At 43.1% G+C, this 22,610-nt stretch overlaps 1 protein-coding gene across 2 annotated transcripts in view; it reads left to right on the top strand.

Moving 5' to 3' along the window:
- The window catches only part of LOC139391739 (collagen alpha-1(XIV) chain-like), a 98,864-nt gene that overhangs the window by 36,200 nt on the left and 40,054 nt on the right, over positions 1 to 22,610 (top strand). For both annotated transcript variants that reach the window (XM_071139244.1, XM_071139243.1), the window contains exons 13-22: positions 2,837 to 2,976; positions 3,295 to 3,421; positions 3,803 to 3,942; positions 4,445 to 4,577; positions 4,930 to 5,016; positions 6,926 to 7,068; positions 9,475 to 9,604; positions 11,029 to 11,151; positions 13,076 to 13,225; positions 15,166 to 15,282. In XM_071139244.1, coding sequence (XP_070995345.1) covers positions 2,837 to 2,976; positions 3,295 to 3,421; positions 3,803 to 3,942; positions 4,445 to 4,577; positions 4,930 to 5,016; positions 6,926 to 7,068; positions 9,475 to 9,604; positions 11,029 to 11,151; positions 13,076 to 13,225; positions 15,166 to 15,282 — 1,290 coding nt within the window. The remainder of the gene's footprint in view (positions 1 to 2,836; positions 2,977 to 3,294; positions 3,422 to 3,802; positions 3,943 to 4,444; positions 4,578 to 4,929; positions 5,017 to 6,925; positions 7,069 to 9,474; positions 9,605 to 11,028; positions 11,152 to 13,075; positions 13,226 to 15,165; positions 15,283 to 22,610) is intronic.

A 22,610-nucleotide genomic window follows, 5' to 3' on the forward strand; every position in this document is an offset into this window, starting at 1 on the left:
TTATGACAGAATGTTAAAATATAGTAAAATCAAAAGTTTTTTTTGGACCAAGTTATACTTCTCAAAAGGCACGGAATTGGTGGAACGACCCATACAGAGACTTAAAAACAGTTTAGAAAGTAGTTGTCCTTACACGTTTTGTTTGTTTTAAGGCTACAGGATAGTGCCTTAAAGGTATAGTTCACTCAAAATAAAAACTTTGTTGGATGTGGTGTAGATCCAGCCTATATGTCTCAACCCTAATAGAATGTGAAAGATAAACACGGTCTTAAACACTGTTAGAATTGAGGTACGTAACATGATCTAAATAACATATTGTGTATTCTCAACTCATCTCAACATCTGTCCTATGTCCCACTGTTCAGCAGCCTGATGGAATGAAACTTGCCTTGCTCCTATTCTTACTGAACAGTGGGGACCCTTAATCTCCTTCCAGAGGGCAACAACTCGAAACATTGGGCAAGATTGTTGGTGGGGTCCTCTCTGATGCGCTTGGCATTGGCCCTTGCCCATTTATCGTAGAGGCCCTGAAGCCCCTTGCACTGCAGCCCACAGAGCTTGGAACCCAGGTTCATATTCTTCATGGGGACACCTTTATGAGCCACTGACAGCCCTCTGTATCAGACCAGGAACAGAAAGTCAGCACACTCTCTATATGACAAGTGTAGTAGTTGGAGAGGATCCAGGTGTTGACATTTCAGTTGTCTCAGTCTGCGCAGGAGTTGTTGCCACTTTTTATTGATGTTCTGGGTGTTGGCATTAAACTAGAGTGCGCTGTCCATGATGATTCCCAGCCACAGGGGAAAAACTGGTTGAATCAATGTTGTTTCCACGTCATTTCAACCCAAAAATTCAATGTGATGACGTTGAATCAACGTGGAAAACTGATTGGAATTGAAAAAAGTCCTCAACGTTGGGAATTTCATATTATCTTCACACTTCTTTTAACCTAATTCCAATGACATGGTGAAACTTGTTATTGATTTGACGTTGAATTCACACTAGTTGACAATTCAACCAAATGTACATCAAAACTAGACGCTGAACTGACGTCTGTGCCCAGTGACCAGGTAAACTCCCCACTCTCTCTACCTGTTTACCACCCAGGACTAGGTGGCTCACTGGGTCTTCCTTTCTCCTGAAATCAATGAGCAGTTATTTTGTTTTGTTGATGTTGAGTGTGAGTGTGAGGTAGTTGTTATTGCACCAGTAATGAACCCTGTTCACTTCTGTTGGGAAATGCAGTCATCTGAGAGGTCGACAACGGCGCTGTCACCTACATATTTCACTGCCAAGCAGTCCCTGTCGGAGACACTCAGGTCATTGGTGTATATGGAGAATAAGACTGGGGAGATGCTAGTTCCTTGGGTGGAACCGGTAGATGAACACAGAGGAAGGGATGTTGTGTTGTTGAACTTGGTCTTCCACCCGCAAGGTAATGCTGGGGTCAATCTATAGGTAGGAAAGAAGGTGAGGCTGCATGCAGTTAAAAGCAGCGTAGAAGTCGAGGAAAAGGATGCACACATAAGAGTGAGCCCTCTCCAGGTGTGTCATGGCACTGTGCAACAACGTCAGGACTGCATCCTCCACTGATCTGTTCTTCCTGAATGCAAACTGCGTTGGAATACACTACCGTTCAAAAGTTTGGGGTCACTTAGAAATGTCCTGTTTTTTGAAAGAAAAGCATTTTTTTTGTCCATTAAAATAACATCACATTGATCCGAAATACAGTGTAGACATTGTTAATGTTGTAAATGACTATTGTAGTTGGAAACGTAGCTGATTTTTGATGGAATATCTACATAGGCGTGCAGAGGTCCATTATCAGCAACCATCACTCCTGTGTTCCAATGGCACATTGTGTTAGCTAATCCAAGATTATCATTTTAAAAGGCTAATTGATCATTACAAAACAGTTTAACTGGCCCTCTTTAGACTAGTTGAGTATCTGGAGCATCAGCATTTGTGGGTTCAATTACAGGGTCAAAATGGCCAGAAACAAATAACTTTCTTTTGAAACTCGTCAGTCTATTCTTGTTCTGAGAAATTAAGGCTATTCCATGCGAGAAATTGCCAAGAAACTGAAGATCTCGTACAATGCTGTGTACTACTCCCTTCACAGAACAGCGCAAAGTGGCTCTAACCAGAATAGAAAGAGGAGTGGGAGGCCACGGTGCACAACTTAGCAAGAAGGCAAGTACATTAGAGTGTCTAGTTTGAGAAACAGACGCCTCACAAGTCCTCAACTGGCAGCTTCATTAAAAAGTACCCGCAAAACACAAGTCTCAACATCAACAGTGAAGAGGTGACTCCGGGATGCTGGCCTTCTAGGATGTTATTTTAATGGACAAAAAAAACGGCTTTTCTTTAAAAAAATAAGGACATATTTAAGTGACCCCAAACTTTTGAATGATAGTGTAGATCCTTGCCAAACTTTAAAACCTTTTTCTCCAACTTTATTTCCAATTCCCTCATGAACCCAGTTCACCTTCACTGCATCCTTTTCATGCTCCCTGCGTCTATAACTAAACGCTGACCCTGATTTAAATTGAGGTGAATGAAGCGCAGCAAGAAAATCCAGGGAGTAATTGTAAGCAGGACTTCTATCCCTACCTAAAGTGAAGCTCCTTGTTAAATTTTAACGTTGCCAGAGAATGTGTTTTGTGCGCAAAAGGCCATTCTTCTGCACTTTTGTTCCTCGGAGAGGAACTCTCAAACAAAAAGAGTCACATCATGCACCAGCGGGAGGGTGACTCAGGTTCTTGTGTTTAATTGCAACCGTATTAGGGTTGACCTGTGAGCCGTGTTCCTGTTCTTTGCCCCACTCTTCTCCCAGTACCCCTGACCCCGGCGCGGAACCTGCGCTTCTCCAACGTCGACCACAGCTCTGCCAGACTCACCTGGGAGGCGACGTCCAAGATGGCCAGCGGTTACCGCATCATGTACGTCAAGACCAATGGAGTGCAGACCAATGAGGTGAGTGCTCACGGCACTTGGCCAATAACGTAGCTGGACTTTAAGCCCATGAATAGATTGTGTTAATGTTAATGTCGCAGACTTTCCCCCTAAAGAAATAACTTTCAAAAAACAGTTAGCATTGTGCTAACATATAAACCTTATAGAATGTGATATATAATCTGATATATGATTCTGCCTGATGTATAGAAAAGTAGGCATCACTGGAAGGATAAATAAAATAAATACATATATTTATATACAGTATATATGTTTTATTGTCACATAGAGGGACTCACACTGATCGTTAACCCTGACCTCTCTCTTCGGTGGCCGTAGATGGACGTTGGCCGTATCACCACCCTGTTGCTAAGGAACCTGACGTCATTGACCGAGTACACGGTGGCCATCTTTGCTATCTATGACGAGGGCCAGGCAGAGCCCTTGACTGACAGCTTCACTACTAGTAAGACTGCCTCTACCTGTATAAGCAATGTTGTTGTCAGCTCTTGGCTTTCAACAACAGCCTTTATAATACAAAAAAGGCCATAAATGCTGTGGCTTCTAGAATGTGCCATAGAAATATAATTATTAAAACGGACGTTCCCATTCAATTCAACGTTCCGTGATGGATGGGCATTCTATTTCTCTGGAAAGTGCTACCAAATTATCTAGCTGCATTTGAAGAGGAAACACTGATGTAAGTCATGAACACTTTCTTACATGTGATAAAGTGTATCTAAAAGAGAGTGCTGACTGAATATGACCACTCATATGTGGGATGCCAAAATTATGTGGAACTCCTTCCATTATTTTTAGGCTTCTTTACCCTTTGTGTCTAAACCAGAGACGGTCCCAGAGCCTCTGAACCCGAGGAGCAGTGAAGTCTCCACAGAAAGCTTCAGGGTCACCTGGGAACACTCAGCCCAAGATGTGGTTCTTTACAGACTCACATGGACCCCCATCAGAGGAGGAGACACTAAAGAGGTCTGTGTCTGGCTGTCTTATCTAGCTGACTGACTGACTGACTGGCTGGCTGGTTGAATGAATGCACAGTTCTCTTTCTGTCTGTTACTGCAATTATGTTTCATTCTGGTGTCTCACATCAGCTACAGAATCTATGACTGCAATTGAATTGTCTCTGCTAGAAGGTTTTCAGCTACGTGATTTCTCTCAGGTTATGCATGCTGTATTGGAAGTTGTATGACTCACCTCCCAAATGCTTGGCATACTTTCTATCACATCCCTGAGCAGTTTAAGATTGACCATCTATCAGGCACTCATTGAATGTTGACACAAAGCCAGTCATGCTAGATACAAATATGGATTGCTTACTTACCTTCTACAGTATGTGTTTGAAGGGTTATTTTGAAGCCCTTTTGGTGACTGTAGCATTCCAGTCCGTACGTGCATTTGGTAGCAGCAGAAATATCCGACGTTGACTCAACTTCTCACTACATTCTCCTCCCTCCTTCCCTCTATGGTGAAGATGCTAGTGAACGGTAAAATGAATAGCCACCTGCTGACTGGACTGAGGCCCATTACTGAGTACGAGGTCTCTCTGATTGCTGTCTTCAGAAACGAGGAAGAAAGCAACGCCGTGACCCTCACAGAGTCAACAGGTAATTAAAGAAAACTCCACTCCAATCAGGGTTAATTGAACATTGGGGATTGTATTGATTTAGTGTTGCCACTGTGCTACTGCTTGCTCTTTGGGGGCTTTGAGGCGGGTTACGATTAAGCACTTTGTGACTTTCAATGCATTTGTTAGAATCGTGCATGTCCACCACACACAGCTTAGATACATACCCATGTCTTGTATGTTTGCTACAGTGAGACTGGTCTTGAGAAAGACCTTGGTGCTGAAACATTGCCATTAAACAGTCTAAACTATAGACTCCCCTCTTATTTTTCTTTTGAAGAATCAATGTACACATTTACTTAATTGATCTGACCATTTTGTCTGTTTTTCAGTGGCAAGAACAACGACTACCACAAAAGCTACAACTACCACAAAAGCTACAACTACCACAACTACCACACAAGCTACCACCACAGCAGGTAAATTAGATTTTTTCGGTCTTGTACTTGTCGTGTCTTTGGCTATGCCGGATTAAGTGATATGACATGCTATTCTATAAGATCCTTTCTCTGTAATTAATATTACCTGATTGAGCTAATCATGTAACTGTAATTAACTAGAAAGTTGGGGCACCACGAAATTATATTTATAGAGCTTTTATCTTCCGAATAAACTCTTAAAGACCTAGTAATATTTTACATCAATAGCAGTCAATATTAATCGTCACCTTATTTCAGTCTCATCTGAAAGTTGTAAATTCTTGGTTATCTTCACGAACCCTTGTAAACAAGTTGAATCAGCAATACAAAATTGGGTTTAATCATTTATTTACGAAATACCTAACTAATCACACAGAATTACATATACACAGAATGAATGATACCTTGATTACAAATTATATCATGAAGGAAAACGTCCCTAGCGGAGGGAACAGATTTGACAGCTGGTTACACAAAGAAAAGGGTCTGGGTTTGAGTGAAAGAGCGGGAAGACTGAGGAACAATGCGAGAAGCGATGTCTCTATCGTAAATACAGTATCTTATGCATTCTAAATTACCGCCCATTTGGAAAAGGATAATGCAATAAATATTTACTCTGAACTGCACTTCGGTAGGTTGGGGGTAGATGGAAGGCCGTGTTGCCCAACCGAGTCCTTTGAAGAATGTATCTGATGGTAAATTGGATAAGTTGTAGTAACATCATTGTGTGGTAGACGGGATACTCTGTCTGTTCTTTCCTAGCCCACGTTTGCAGCTGCTGTTGTGAACTCAACGGCTAGGAGGTATCACTTCTATAGTGAATAAGAGTTCAAAGTTCATACCATTCGCAACCAAAGCTCATGCTGAGGTTGGCTTAGTTCTGTAGTTGACATGTTAGTCCTTTTAACGTATGGACCGTCGTCATCACATCCTCGGAACAGGAGGTTATATTTTCGTCAAGGCTTTATATAGTGGAGCGAGAAGGGTGTGTTTGAAAAGTTTTATAACCCATGTCTCTTCACAAGGGCGGGCCACTGATTGAGCAGAGCCCTAACCTTATGAAAACCCAAATCTCTCATTTGGAAGCTAAAATTACATTTCATCTCTTCACCAATCATTTTATATTCAAACATTTAAATTGAACAACAATTCCATGTGAATCCGATAACTACAATGTGCCGACTTTCCACTGTAGAGTTTATGTCATCATATCATTGATGAGAATGTCTCCGATGACAACCGAACTGACATCATATTCATTAAGTACCACCGCATTGGTCGAATTACCAGAATATAGTTAATTTCCCCCCCACCTTCTGATGTTTCCAGAATCTCTATGTTAACCAAGGTATTTTCAAATGTCACATCAGTAGGGTAGAGAGAGGAAAAGGGGGGGAAGAGGTATTTATGACTGTCATAAACCTACCCCCAGGCCAACGTCATGACATACTGTAAAGATTTTTATAAAGGGGTTTTTGCGGGAGCTTTTAATAGTATTTTCCCCAACTTGTCCTGTTGATTATAATAGTGATGGTAATGATAATGGATTGCATTTAAATAGTGCTTTTCACTTGGTTTAAAATTGCAACTCACCTCATCAATAATATGTAGCTATGATCTCACCAGGATCTCTGTGTTTTTGTTTGCTGTTTCTTTCTGCACTGTTGCGTCATTAGTCTAATGATATTGTGTTTATTCAAATGTATGCATCCACCCACACCGTCTGCATAGTAAAGCCACCTGGTGTCTCTCTCCTCACCCCATTTTCCACCTCCCTTTCTCAACTCATCCTTTTCCAACCTCCCCTCCCTCCACCCTTACTCTCCCTCACTGCCCTCTTTTTCTACCTTCCTCCAACCTCCTGTACCCTCTCTCCCTCCCTCCCTTCTTCCCTCCCTCCTTCACCTAGTTGTGCGTCTGGGTGTGAGGAACCTCCTGCTCAGCGATCACACCACCTTCAGCATGGAGGTGTCCTGGGAGCAGCAGGACCGCATCGTGCGTCAGTACCGCGTCGCCTATGTCACCGCCAGGGGCGATCGTGCCGAGGAGACGGTAAGACGCAAACAAGAAGAATTCCTTTCTTCTCCGTTAGTATGATTCCCAAGATCTCCACAGCCTAGCTCTTTTCAATGTCAGCCCTTCCTCTAATTCATATTTAAGATAAACAGAGTATGACCCCCCCATGCTTCCTAGTATGACCCTCTTATATGGCCACTACAATAAAACCAGCCCCTCGCTCTCCCATTAGCGATAAGCTTACATTGTCTGAATGGATTAGTATTGTATTGATGCCATTCATTCAGCCAGTGTCTCTTGAGAACGCACTGCTCTTGGTGACCTTCCAATGATTAGATATGTATGTATGGGAGAAATTGGGGTTGTATGGTAGTCTTTAAGCGTTTGTGGCAGATGCATAGTGATATAGTGTTTAATCAGATTCCTTATCTATTGATATCAGAATGTTGTAGTCCGCTTTGTATTTGAAAACTGGTGGTGGGAATGTAGTCGATAAGTAGTACTTATCTCTTGTATAAACCTTGCTGGTTTTGTAATGCGGCATCCCAAACCAATGTTACAGCCTCATTGAAAGATAACTTTACAATGCAATCATGACTTTCAATGACAAAACACCAATTCATTCCTAGTCCACTGCTATAGTACAGGAAAACCGGGAAAAGCCACTGACGCCTCGCATTTTGTTTCTGAATTCACTGGCAACTTTCAGCACCACAGCCTGAACAGCTCCCATCCAAACACAGGTTATTGTAGGCCAGCCAGGGAATAAGAGCAGTAGAGTGGAACCCACAGCCATACTTTGTAGTAAAGTCAAGGGGATTGAGAGTTTGCATTCTTCACAGATACTTCATTCCCAACTAGTTTGAACCGGATAAATTATAAATAGTTTGAGGGAGCGACCAAGCTATAATTTTTTTTAGGCAACGGCGGTAGCACTGGGACTTGGCTACTTGGGTCACACTCCGTCCTGCGGTCCCCCACTTCGAAAAAGATAGCTGCTATTTTCATCAAGTTGGCCTGAAATTGATTTGTCAAACTCGCTACTTGTCACGGCTGTGGAACTTTTTGGGATGGAGGCGAGGCTAGACCGCACACGCTCGGAATGCAAACAGGAATGAGAGGAGGAATGGAGAGTGGATGAGGGAGAAACAGAGACGGAGAGAGAGGGAAGAGGAGGAGGAGTGGCTGCAGTCCAGAAATGACAGACATTCTAGGTGATTCTGAAATTAGACAGCCTACATTACAAATTCACAGTGTTCACATGTTGAGTTATGCGTTGTGCCGTACATTAGTCAATTAACTTCTATAGCCTAACTCCTGAAAGTTTAAGTATCTTGTTTGACTATTTTTCCAATTAAATGTACTGATATCAGTGTTTAGATAGACATTGAATTTGAAATGGAGGTATAGACTATTATTAATTACATTTGTTCATAAATTGGGGGCAAAGTACAAAAAAACATACTTTTAATTGTTTACTTTTGTAGTCCGACAGTCCAGGTCACAACGGGCAATCACACAGATTTTGCTCTCGTTTCTCCCACTCTTGTCTCTCACCTCTGCCCCTTTGTGCAGGCTGCTATCCTCCTTTATCCCCAAGCACTCCCTGGCTTAACGACCCACAACCTTTCCTCATTGTGGCAGGAAGTCCATATAAGGCTTGGGGGTGGAGCCAGGTTTCTGCAAGATATCTCTCCTCAATTACCACTCCCCTCAGCTCTCCCTGCTGTCTGCCACAGTACATACAGAGATTTATACGCAACCAGAGCCAGTATGATTCAGATCTTTTTTTTTGCTCAAGTGCATTCCTGACATGTTCTTAGCTATTTTTGGGAGGAATTCTTCTTTGTCATTCACTGATTCCCCTTCATGCCCTAGACTAGAGATTCTCCTGAATACAGTATCAACTTCCTTCATCTGTGTCTTGTAATCATTCAGTTTACTCAGTCATTTGCTGAATGGTTTTCTTCAGTACAGCATGTTCATTCATGCACTATCACACGTTATTACACATAACGTAAGGAGATGAAGATTTGCTTGGCGGCAGGTATCCTAGCGGTTAAGAGCGTTGGGCCAGTAACCAAAAGATCACTGGTTCAGAGCCGATTTGAGCAAGGCACAAACCCAATTGCTGCTATTAGTTGCTCTGGAAAAGAGCGGCTGCTAAATTATGTAATGTAAAAGACGTGAAAACGGAAGTCAGATCAATTTCTCTGTTATCACTAAAAACAAAGACATCACAGAGCTCCTATTAGCTAGCCTGATACCAGATAGTTTTGGCTGTCTTGCCAACTCCTATGGTCAGACAGGTCTGCTACAAGGCTACAACTCCAGTACATTTAATCACCAGTCACATTGACCCAGCATGTCCCTCCACTCCAGACAATACCAGAACCTTGTCGTCCTCATATTGTGATTGGCAAATGTGTGTGTGTGTTCTAGAAAATGGTCACAGGTGGTCAGAACAGCCTCCTGCTGCAGCCACTGCTGTCTGACATGGAGTACAAGGTGACGGTCACCCCGGTCTACGCCGACGGAGACGGCCCCGGTGTTAGCCGCATGGGACGCACCTGTAAGTCTGTCTGCATGACCTTCTCTCCATGGTGACACGGACTCTGAGATATACAGTACCAGTCAAAAGTTTGGACACATCTACTCATTCCAGGGTTTTTCTTTATTTTTACGATTTTCTACATTGTAGAATAATAGTGAAGACATCAAAACTATGAAATAACACATATGGAATCATGTAGTAAACAAATAAGTGTTATACAAATCATTCTTCAAAATAGCCACCCTTTGCTTTGATGACAGCTCTGCACGCTCTTTGCACACTGACTGTACAAAACATTAAGAACACCTGCTATTTCCATGACATAGACTGACTAAATTAATCCAGGTAAAAGCTATGATCCCTTATTGATGTCACCTGTTAAATCCACTTCAATCAATGTAGATGAAGGGGAGGAGACAGGTTAAGGAAGGATTTTTAAGCCTTGAGACAATTGAGACATGGGTTGTGTATGTGTGCCATTCATAGCGTGAATGTGCAAGACAAAAAATGTAAGTGTCTTTGAACGGGGTATGGTAGTAGGTGCCAGGCACACCGGTTTGAGTGTGTCAAGAACTTAAATGCTGCTGGGTTCTTATGCTTAACAGTCTCCCGTGTGTATCAAGAATGGTCCACCACCCAAAGGACATCCAGCCAACTTGACACAACAGTGGGAAGCATTGGAGTCAACATGGCCAGCAGCCCGTCCCCGGTGGTTGTCAGAAGCTGAAAGCACTCACATCATTAACAAACATTTTTGAATGGAATTCACATTTTCATTCTTTATCTTCCTCAAAAGCTTACATGAGTAGTTACTGATTATTTTCCCTGCTCTGAAAATAACAGTCCCTGGACACCAATTTGAAATATATTGTCCACTTTAAGAATGAAAAATGCGGCAATCCCTCAAACAACAATGTCACATTGAATGTGTGTGTGTGTATATGTATGTGTGTGTGTGAATGATTTGTACTGTATGGAACAGGTCTGGAGAAGTCATGCTAACTCTACTGAATCCAGTTGTAATTCAGTCCAATGCTGTGAGTCTGACTCAAAGTTAGTCATCTTAAAGCCCATCAGACATGTATCGTGTTTAATTTAAGAACTCCCCAGTGTGCTTCTCTTTTTAGGACAGGAGGATGGAGTGACTCATATGTATGCAGAGTTTCTCATCTACAATTCATAACTGTACTTGATGAAAATGTACCTTATTCCTGAGTGAGTTCTGTTCTCTCTCTCTCTCTCTCTCTCTCTCTCTCTCTCTCTCTCTCTCTCTCTCTGTCCATCGCTCACTCACTCTATACCTCTATCTCTCTCTCTCTCTCTAACTTTCTGTCTGTCTGTCTCTTTTGTTCTTTTTCCATTTAACTCTCTCTATATCTATCTGTCTCATGTCTCAATACTTATTTCCCACCTATCCATCTCTTCTTTCATTCATCCTGCAGTGCCACTGTCTGCTCCTAGGAACCTGAGAGTGTCGGAGGAATGGTACAACCGCTTCCGTATCACCTGGGACACGTCCCCATCCCCCACTATGGGCTATAGAGTCGTCTACAAACCCATCTCTGGTATGTACACATACATTCATGCCCCCCCCCCCCCCCCAGCCCATCTTACCCACATAAACCCTACATTATCTATACTGCTTATTAAAAGCATATATTATACGGTCCATCTCTTCCTTTTACTACTACTACTATTACTACTAGTATTATTACTATTACTACTAATTTTACTACTACTACTACTATTGCTACTACCACTTTTACTACAACTATTACTATTACTACTACTACTATTACTGCTACTATTACTATTGTTACTACTACCACAATTACTATTACTATTACTGCTACTAATACTATTAATACTACTATTACTAGTACTACTATTACTATTACTACTACTGCTATTGCTGTTATTACTACTATTATTGCTGCTACTACCATTGGTCTATTACTACTACTACTATTATTACTACTATCACTACTACTACTACTACTACTACTACCACTACTGCTGTTACTACTACTATCAGTACTCCTACTATTACTATTACTACTATTAGTATTTTACTACTACTACTATCACTACTAGTACTACTACTACTATTACTACTACTACTACTACCACCATTACTACTACTACTATTACTACTACTATTAATATTACTATTAATGTCACTACTATTACTAGTAATAATACTACTATTACTACTACTATCAGTACTCCTACTACTATTACTACTACCATCAGTACTACTACTAGTAATATTACTACTAGTACTACTGCTATCAGTACTCCTACTACTACTATTACTACCACTACTAGTACTATTACTACGACTTCTACTATTACTAATACTATTACTACCACTACTATTACTAATACTACTATTACTAATATTACTACCACTACTACTACTACTAGTACTACAACTACTATTACCACTACTATCGGTACTCCTATTACTACTACTACTACTACTAATACTATTAATACTACTATTACTATTACTGCTACTAATTTGACTACTACTGCTACAGTATTGCTATTATTACTACTATTATTACTACTACTACCATTAGTATATTACTACTACTACTAGTATTACTACTATCACTAATAATACTAGTACTACTACTACTATCAGTACTCCTACTACTAATACTATTACTAATATTACTATTACTACTATTACTATTAGTATATTACTACTACTACTACTATCACTACTACTACTATTACTACTACTATCACTACTACTACTACTACTACTATTACTACTACTATTAGTATATTACTACTACTTTTATTAATATTACTATCACTACTACTAGTACTACGTTTACTACTACTATCAGTACTCCTACTACTACTACTATTACTACTACTAGTACTATTACTAATATTAGTATTACTATCAGTACTCCTACTACTACTATTACTACTATTATTACTACTACTATCACTACTACTAATATTACTGCTACTACTACTGCACACACACAGTGAAAAAGTGCATGAATTCAATATATTTTGTTAACTACAAAGGATGATATTCTGGGCCCCCTTCTACGCTTGTGATCCTATTCACATGTGATCTGTCCAATTCATCACCTTCTAAGCACAAAATGCTTATTAACAGAGAAATACCTATCATGCTATTGATAGGATGCCCTCTGGTAGAGGGCAAAATCGCATTGACACAAAACATATTTAAATCTTTCCACACAATTATGTCTAAAGCTGTTTTCTGACTGACAAGCCAATACACTCAACTCCACTTCACCCTTAATACGATGCAGTATTCATGAAATTCATGCAATCACGGACAGCTGAAAAAAAATCAATAATGTTTTAAATGCTCCTTAGGTGAGAGTAGCCTACGAGTTCTGAAAGCAGTGTAGTATGTGTGGTAGTGAATGTGAGCTGTCTCTCTCTCTCACACACACACACACACACACACACACATACCTCTCTTCTCCACAGCTCCGGGACCTGCTTTGGAGACCTTTGTGGGCGAGGACGTGAACACCATGCTGATCCTGAACCTGATGAGCGGTACTGAGTACGGCGTCAGGGTCATCGCCTCCTACACTACCGGCTCCAGCGAGACCCTCACCGGCAAGGCCAGGACATGTGAGTAGACTAGCCCCAGGTAGAATGGGACTTGAGAATGGATACTTTGCATAATAAACAGTTAATGAATCGATAATTCAACTTATTGAACTTATTTAACTCAGCGCCTCCAGGTAGAACGGGACTCCAGAATGGACCCTGTGTATACTGTAACTGCATAATTACTTACTGACTTATCCTCTTCATGCCTACAGAACATAACAAACCTTTATACTAAACAGTTTAATACTTACTACAAGATTTTTGGTCACATTGATCGCTCATCAGAAACAAGACAATTTACATAAGATAAAGACATTTTTAAATATTATACCACTTAGTCATCATCTTCTTTCCATGCCAATGTAAGGTTGAGTTAGACCCCTCTACATTTACCCAGAGTGATTAGGGTTCAGTGCCTTGCTCAAGGGCACGTCAACACATTTTTCACCTATTTGGCTCAGGGATTTGAACCAGAAACCTTTAAGTTACTGGGCCAAAGCTCCTAACCTCTAGACCACCTGCCGCCCCTGTAGGTTGACTGGAACTGTCTGAGTCAGTGTGAATTATTGAGTAGCATAGATTCACTCCATCAGAGACTGAAGACGCCACAATGATATCAAGTGGTCAGGCATGCGTGCCTAATGTAGTACCAGTGTCAGCAACTCAGCACTGTAACAGAGATCATTGTCTTATTAGAGCTGGCAGCTCCCAGATAATCAGATTGTAGGGAGGAGTGGAGACTAGAGACTCGCATTCGTTTGCGTTAAGACTACGATATCACCTTGTGCATAATAATTAAGCAAAGCACGCTTGGGTAGCGCGCGATTTTGAAGGGCATAGATAGCAATATAGCCATCAAGATAGGGGTGTCTCTTGGGTGGAGTTTGATGCCTGACTGACATACAGTGAGCATGTTAATGAACACGGCACTATAATAAGAGAAAATGGGGATGGCTCAATGTCATGTTCAATATCATGTTTAAATATTGATGTCACAAATGTATAATTTGTACATTTCTTTGTTAAAAATGTAGTTATTTGTTACATTTGACTCTGTAAAACATAGCTGTATTACTTATTTCTCTGAGAGTGAGGCGGATATATAGCATTTGGCAAAAAAACATAATTATTTGTCTCTCTGAAATGAAACCATCAAGTGATAGATTTTAAATGAATACATGTCTGTCATTGAACAACTCCATGCCATGATTAAATAGTGAAAAAACATACCAATCTTTTTCATATTTTCTTTAAACAATAAAACCTAATTTACTAACATTTCTGAAAATGGATATGTAGCGTTTTGGAATGAAACTGTACTGTATGTCCCACTGAAATATTCAAACCCATAGCAGCACGCAATAATGAGATTAAGAAATGCATGCATATATTTGCATAAATGGTTTGTACTGTTGATCGTTAGGAGTAACATACCGGCACCATATTTCAACTCTCAAAATAACTTTTCCGCAATGAAAAATGCATGCGTGGGTTACGGAAGCCAAGGCTCCATATATTTAGAGTCCAACTCAAATGGAGACATATGCTGTGTGGCGATAGATGTACTGCCTGACGGTAAATGTCTGCTCGGTATCGTTAAGGATATGCAGGTCTTGTGCTGTATCATTTTATCACTGGTGTTTTTACCGTCACTGCTCTGGTTAAAGTCAAGTCACGATGACAAGATTACAATCCAATATGTTGCAGTATAGCATTACAGTCTACTGGATACTGATCCATAGACATGCTTTTCAGTATTAGGCCCGTTGTGAAATGGGTTCCAGTATGATATGGTGGATCTGCCACATGCAGGACAACAACAAAGGAGTTGGCTCAAGCAGAGGCAGATCTGGCGTCCATGCGCACACTATGTATCTCCTTCAGAGGAGTGGTATGGTTTCCAGTGTGATGTGGTGGATCTATTACAGTAATAATGTGCCTGTCTCTCTCTGTCACAGTGTACCTTGGAGTGACCAATCTGAACACCTACCAGGTGAGGATGACCAGCGTGTGTACCCAGTGGGGTGCCCACCGCCACGCCACTCTGTACCGTGTGGTCATCGAGTCGCTGCTCAGTGAGTACCGAGCACCACACAAACATACACTATTATCAACTACCCTGTGCCTTTTGAACCAACAACAGTTTGTTTATGGTATTGAGCTTACTAAAGGCAAGTAATTTGTCGTGGCAGGAAAATATCCACATCCTCTCATTGACAGTATTTTTTAAATTTTATTTCACCTTTATTTAACCAGGTAGGCTAGTTGAGAACAAGTTCTCATTTACAACTGCAACCTGGCCAAGATAAAGCAAAGCAGTGCGACACAAACAACAACATAGAGTTACACATAAACAAACGTACAGTCAATAACACAATAGAAAAATCTATGTACAGAGGAGTAGGGAGGTAAGACAATAAATAGGCCAAATAGGCTAAATAATTATAATTTAGCATTAACAATGCTGTGTGCAGACTTACACTGTACAGTACAGTATATGCAACCAAATCCACATTGGTATTCCCACACACTGACACAGCCACTCTAGTGGAAGGAGGTGATTACCATGCGGCCACACGTCTCCATGTGGATAAGGCTGTCAGCTCCCCCCTAAAATCCACATGTGATCCCGGTCAGGAATTATGCTCCTGGCAAGGAATCATGGTCGGGACACGGAAGCCTGCCAGGAGGAGGATTCACTTGTAATCCTGACAGAGATTTCACACATCCCAACATAATTGAATAAGGAACTAGGGGATAGTGATTTGTAACATTATTCAAATGCTGTGATATACCATGTTATTGTTACGGCAGATTTCCTCCTCTTCCTCTGAAGAGGTGTAACAAGGATCGAACCAATATGCGGCGTGGTAAGTGTCCATGGTATTTAATAAGAAAACTCAACATGAACACAAAACAACAAAGTGAACTAGCAACGAAACAGTCCCGTGTGGCACAAACACTGACACGGGAAACAATCACCCACCAAAATACCCAAAGAACATGGCTGCCTAAATATGGTTCCCAATCAGAGACAACAATAAGCACCTGCCTCTAATTGAGAACCAATCTAGGCAACCATAGACTTAATAAACACCTAGAAAGGAAACAGCCCCATAAACAAACAAAACCCCTAGACAAGAAAAACACATACATCACCCATGTCACACCCTGACCTAACCAAAATAACAAGGAAAACAAAGAACACTAAGGTCAGGGTGTGACAGTACTCCCCCCAAAGGTGCGGACTCCCGGCCGCACACCTAAATCCATAGGGGAGGGTCTGGGTGGGCGTCTGTCCACGGTGGCGGCTCTGGCGCGGGACGTGGACCCCACTCCACCATAGTCTTAGTCCGTTTTTGTGGCCTCCTAGGAACGGCGACTCTCGCCGCCGACCCTGACCTGGGGACCCTAATAAATGGGCCCACAGGACTGAGGGACACCTCTGGACTAAACAAACTCCTCCGGACTGAGGGGCAGCTCCGGACTGAGGGGTAGCTCAGGACTGAGGGGCAGCTCAGGACTGAGGGGCAGCTCAGGACTGAGGGGCAGCTCAGGACTGAGGGGTAGCTCAGGACTGAGAGGTAGTCTAGGACTGAGAGGTAGCTCAGGCTGGTTGACGACTCTGGCAGCTCCTGGCTGACTGGCGGCTCTGGCAGATCCTGGCTGACTGGCGGCTCTGGCAGATCCTGGCTGAATGGCGGCTCTGGCAGATCCTGGCTGAATGGCGGCTCTGGCAGATCCTGGCTGAATGGCGGCTCTGGCAGATCCTGGCTGACTGGCGGCTCTGGCAGATACTGGCTGACTGGCTGCTCTGGCAGATCCTGGCTGAATGGCGGCTCTGGCAGATCCTGGCTGAATGGCGGCTCTGGCTGACTGGCTGCTCTGGCAGATCCTGGCTGAATGGCGGCTCTGGCAGATCCTGGCTGAATGGCGGCTCTGGCAGATCCTGGCAGATCCTGGCTGAACAGCGGCTCTGGCAGATCCTGGCTGAATGGCGGCTCTGGCAGATCCTGGCTGACTGGCGGCTCTGGCAGATACTGGCTGAATGGCGGCTCTGGCAGATCCTGGCTGAATGGCGGCTCTGGCAGATCCTGGCTGAATGGCGGTTCTGGCAGATCCTGGTTGAATGGCGGCTCTGGCGGATCCTGGCTGACTGGCGGCTCTGGCGTATCCTGGCTGACTGGCGGCTCCTGGCTGACTGGTGGCTCCTTGCAGACTGCCGGCTCTGGCGGCTCCTTGCAGACTGCCGGCTCTGGCGGCTCCTTGCAAACTGGCGACTCTAGCAGCTCTGGACAGATGGGAGACTCTAGCAGCTCTGGACAGGCGGGAGACTCTAGCAGCTCTGGACAGGCGGGAGACTCTAGCAGCTCTGGACAGGCGGGAGACTCTAGCAGCTCTGGACAGGCGGGAGACTCTAGCAGCTCTGGACAGATGGGTGAATCTAGCAGCTCTGGACAGATGGAAGAATCTAGCAGCGCTGGAGAGACGGGAGACTCTAGCAGCTCTGGACAGGCGGGAGACTCTAGCAGCTCTGGACAGATGGGAGACTCTAGCAGCTCTGGACAGGCGGGAGACTCTAGCAGCTCTGGAAAGGCGGGAGACTCTAGCAGCTCTGGACAGGCGGGAGACCCTAGCAGCTCTGGACAGGCGGGAGACTCTAGCAGTTCTGGACAGATGGGTGAATCTAGCAGCTCTGGAGAGACGGGAGAATCTGGCGGCGCTGGAGAGGAGGAAGGCTCTAGCAGCGCTGGACAGGCGGGAGCACCTGTAGACAAAGGACGGAGAGACAGCCTGGTGCGGGGGGCTGCCACTGGATAGACCGAACCGTGCACGCGCACTGGAGCTCTTGAGCACCGAGCCTGCCCAAACTTACCTGGTTGAATGCTCCCGGTCGCCCTGCCAGTGCGGCAAGGTGGAATAGCCCGCACTGGGCTGTGCTGGCGAACCGGGGAAACCATGCGTAAGGCTGGTGCCATGTACGTTGGCCCAAGGAAACGCACTGGAGACCAGATGCGTAGAGCCGGCTTCATGGCACCTGGCTCGATGCCCACTCTAGCCCGGCCGATACGAGGAGCTGGAATGTACCGCACCGGGCTATGCACCCGCACTGGAGACACCGTGCGCTCCACAGCATAACACAGTGCCTGCCCGGTCCCTCTTGCTCTCCGGTAAGCACAGGAAGTTGGCACAGGTCTCCTACCTGGCTTAGCCACACTCCCTGTGTGCCCCCCAACACATTTTTGGGGCTGCCTCTCGGGCTTCCTTGCAAGTCGCGTTCCCTCGTATCGTTGGCTCCTCTCTCCGGCTGCCTCTGCTCTCCTCGCTGCCTCCACCTGTTCCAATGGTAGGCGATCCCTACCAGCCAGGATCTCCTCCCATGTGTAGCAACCCTTGCCAGCCAAAACGTCATCCCATGTCCAGGAATCCTGACATTGCTGCTGCTGCCTCTCCTGCTGCTGCTGCCTCTCCTGCTGCTGCTGCCGCTGCTGCAGCTGCTTCTCCTGCTGCAGCTGCTTCTCCTGCTGCACTTTGGGTCGGCGATATTCCCCTGGCTTTGCCCAGGGTCCTCTCCCGTCTAGGATTTCCTCCCACGTCCAGGAGTCTTGTGTCTTCGGCCGCTGTTGCTGCTGCCCGTTACCACACCGCTTGGTCCTTGGTTGGTGGGTGATTCTGTCACAGCAGATTTCCTCCTGAAGAGGTGAAACAAGGATCGGACCAATATGCGGCGTGGTAAGTGTCCATGGTATTTAATAAGAAAACTCAACATGAACACAAATACAAAACAACAAAGTAAACTGGCAACGAAACAGTCCTGTGTGGCACAAACACTGATACAGGAAACAATCACCCACCAAAATACCCAAAGAACATGGCTGCCTAAATATGGTTCCCAATCAGAGACAACGATAAGCATCTGCCTCTAATTGAGAACCAATCTAGGCAACCATGGACTTAATAAACACCTAGAAAGGAAACAGCCCCATAAACAAACAAAACCCCTAGACAAGACAAAACACATACATCACCCATGTCACACCCTGACCTAACCAAAATAACAAGGAAAACAAAGAACACTAAGGTCAGGGTGTGACAGTTATATTATGCTATATTATATACAGTATAAAGCATAAGATATAATATCAGTAGGTCAGACTGTACAGGTTTGGTACAGGGGCTAGTATTTGGGGTTAGAGTTTTGGTTTAGAGTCATATACAGTACAGTAGGCCTACAAGGCTTTTAAAAAGGTGAGCTGATTTGACATTTACATATCCTATAGTTAAAAAAGTGAACGATGGCTAGCCAAGTGTGAGTGGGGACAAGATATACATTGCATTCGAAACTATTCAGACCCTTTGATTTTTTTATATGGTTAAAGCCTATTTCGAAAATGTTTTAAATAGTTTGTTTCCCTCATTAATCTACACACGATACCCCATAATGACGAAGCAAAAACATAAAAAAATGCAATCACATTTACATAAGTATTCAGACCCTTTTCACAGTACTTTGTTGAAGCACCTTTGACAGTGGTTACAGCCTTGAGTCTTCTTGGGTATGACACTACAAGCTTGGCACACCTCTATTTGGGGAGTTTTTCCCATTCTTCTCTAGATCCTCTCAAGCTCTGTCAGATTGGATGCTGATCGTTGCTGCACAGCTATTTTCAGGTCTCTCCAGAGATGTTAGATCGGGTTGAAGTACGGGCTTTGGCTGGGCCACTCAAGGACATTCAGAGATTGCGTTGTCTTGGCATTGTGCTTACATCCCCACAGCATGATGCTACCACCACCATGCTTCACCGTGGGATGGTGCCAGGTTTCCTCCAGACATGACGCTTGGCATTCAGGCCAAAGAGTTCAATCTTGGTTTCATCAGACCAGAGATTCTTGTTTCTCATGGTCTGAGAGTCTTTAGGTGGCTTTTGGCAAGCTCCAAGCGGGCTGTCATGTGCCTTTTACTGAGGAGTGGCTTTTGTCTGGCCACTCTACGATAAAGGTCTGATTGGTGGAGTGCTGGAGAGATGGTTGTCCTTCTAGAAGGTTTTCCCTTCTCCACAGAGGAACTCTAGAGCTCTGCCAGAGTGACCATCCGGTTCTTGGTCACCTTCCTGACCAAGGCCCTTCTCCCCCGATTGCTCAGTTTAGCCGGGTGGCAAGCTCTAGGAAGAGTCTTGGTGGTTCTAAACTTCTTCCATTTAAGAATGATGGAGGCCACTGTGTTTTTGAGGACCTTCAATGCTGCAGACATTTTTTTGTACCCTTCCCCAGATCTGTGCCTCGACACAATCCTGTCTCAGAGCTCTACGGACAATTCCTTTGACTCATGACTTTGTTTTTGCTCTGTCAACTGTGGGACCTTATATAGACAGGTATGTGCCTTTCTAAATCATGTCCCATTAATTTAATTTACCACAGGTGGACTTCAATCATGTTGTAGAAACATCTCAAGGATGATCAATGGAAACAGGATGCACCTGAGCTCAGTTTCGAGTCTCATAGCAAAGGGTCTGAATACTTATGTAAATAAGGTATTTTTGTTTTTTAGGTTTAATACATATGCCAACATTTTCTAAAACCTGTTTTCACTTTGTCATTATAGGGTGTTGTGTGTAGATTGCTGAGGATTTTTTTTACATGTAATCAATTTTAAAATAAGGCTGTTACGTAACAAGTGTGGAAAATGTCAAGGGGTCTGAATACTTTCCCAAGGCACTGTACTTGTTATGCGGATGACCGTAATTGCACCTCATTTTTGAAAATGTTAGGATGAGAAAGAAAAACAATTGGGTTTCTTGTTCAACGTGCTCTGACAGGGAGTTCCAGACACTTTTGTACCAGATTGTAGTTAACTAGATACTGAATTGGCATCGAAGCAGCACATTATTAGGCAAAACAATTATATTCAGGAAAAGATTCTAGGAGCCTTTTACCTTCTAAGTAATAATTATCACTTCACAGACGTGAGACTTCCAACCAACTGTCAGTGTGGGTGGGTGTCTGGAAGTGAAATTAAACCTGATGTCAAAGTGAGAGTTTGCTACTCAGTCAGTGCCGTAGTCCTAAATAGATATTTAAAGTTTATGAGAAGTTTTAATGCCCTCAAATTGGTCTAAATTTCATATTGTATGCCCTTCCATAGGATTATACAAAATAAGTCCTGAATTAATGAGATAACCTGGCATTCATCTAATTCTAGCCAATTAATGACATCCAATTAACAATTTCTCCTAATATACAGTTAACATTAGTGGGACTTGTGCAACAGGTGGAATATTTGTCACGATCGTCGTATGGAGTAGACCAAAGCGCAGCGTGGTGTGAATGCATAGTTTAATGGATGACGAAAAAACACGAAGTACACTGAACAAAACAACAAACGGCCGTGACTGCTAATGAACACTGTGCTAACATGCAACATAACATAGACAATAACCCACAAAATACCCAAAGAAGATGGTTGCCTAAATATGGTTCCCAATCAGAGACAACGATAAACACCTGCCTCTAATTGAGAACCAATCTAGGCAACCATAGACCTACATAAACACCTAGATGGAAACAACCCCATAAATCTACAAAACCCCTAGACAGTGAAAAACCCTAGATGAGACAAAAACACACATACCACCCTCGTCACACCCTGACCTAACCAAAATATATAAAGAAAACAAAGAATACTCAGGTCAGGGCGTGACAATATTTCAGTTATAGAACATTTAAAATGTCTATGTCACATCAATGCTGTGTCGATCCAAATATGAGTATAATCTGTCAGATAGGGAAATAATGCAAGCATTTCATCAAGTTTAACACTGAGACCAAAACTTAATTATTATCATGTAGCGTTTCGCACATTGCAATTTCACAGCATTACCTTTGGGAGCTCCTGAAATATTACATCTATCAGCCGGCATTAGGCCCAAATGAGGATTTATGATGGCTAGATAAATATATAATTACCCAGAGAAAATACCACCTCGGTGTATGTTGGAAAATGGCTTGAATTGAGGCCTTAAGGGGAACGTTCCGAAATAAAAAGTATGGGGTGAGAAATGAGCCCGCCACCTATACAGGAGACCTAACAATGAGATTCTATTCAGATTAAGGCCACCGCTTGGGTTGCCAGATTTTTGAATAACCCCCACAGTTTTTGTAAGAGGCACAGGTCTTGATACATGTTTAAGACACAGCTTTAGTATGTTCAATAGGTGCTAATACTGTGTGCATATTCAGCTCTGTGCTTTTTGATGACTTAATACAGTGTTAGACACAGTAGTCATTGGAAATTACTGAATTGGATGTGTTTGTAATGAGGCTGTTACTTTGTCAGAATCTCCCCACCTTTAAGTTCAATGTATTACTCGGCTACATTGTCAGTGATTACAAAATATGCCAACTG

Source organism: Oncorhynchus clarkii, chromosome 32 (genome assembly GCF_045791955.1).
Source record: "Oncorhynchus clarkii lewisi isolate Uvic-CL-2024 chromosome 32, UVic_Ocla_1.0, whole genome shotgun sequence".
Taxonomy (NCBI): Eukaryota; Metazoa; Chordata; class Actinopteri; order Salmoniformes; family Salmonidae; genus Oncorhynchus; species Oncorhynchus clarkii.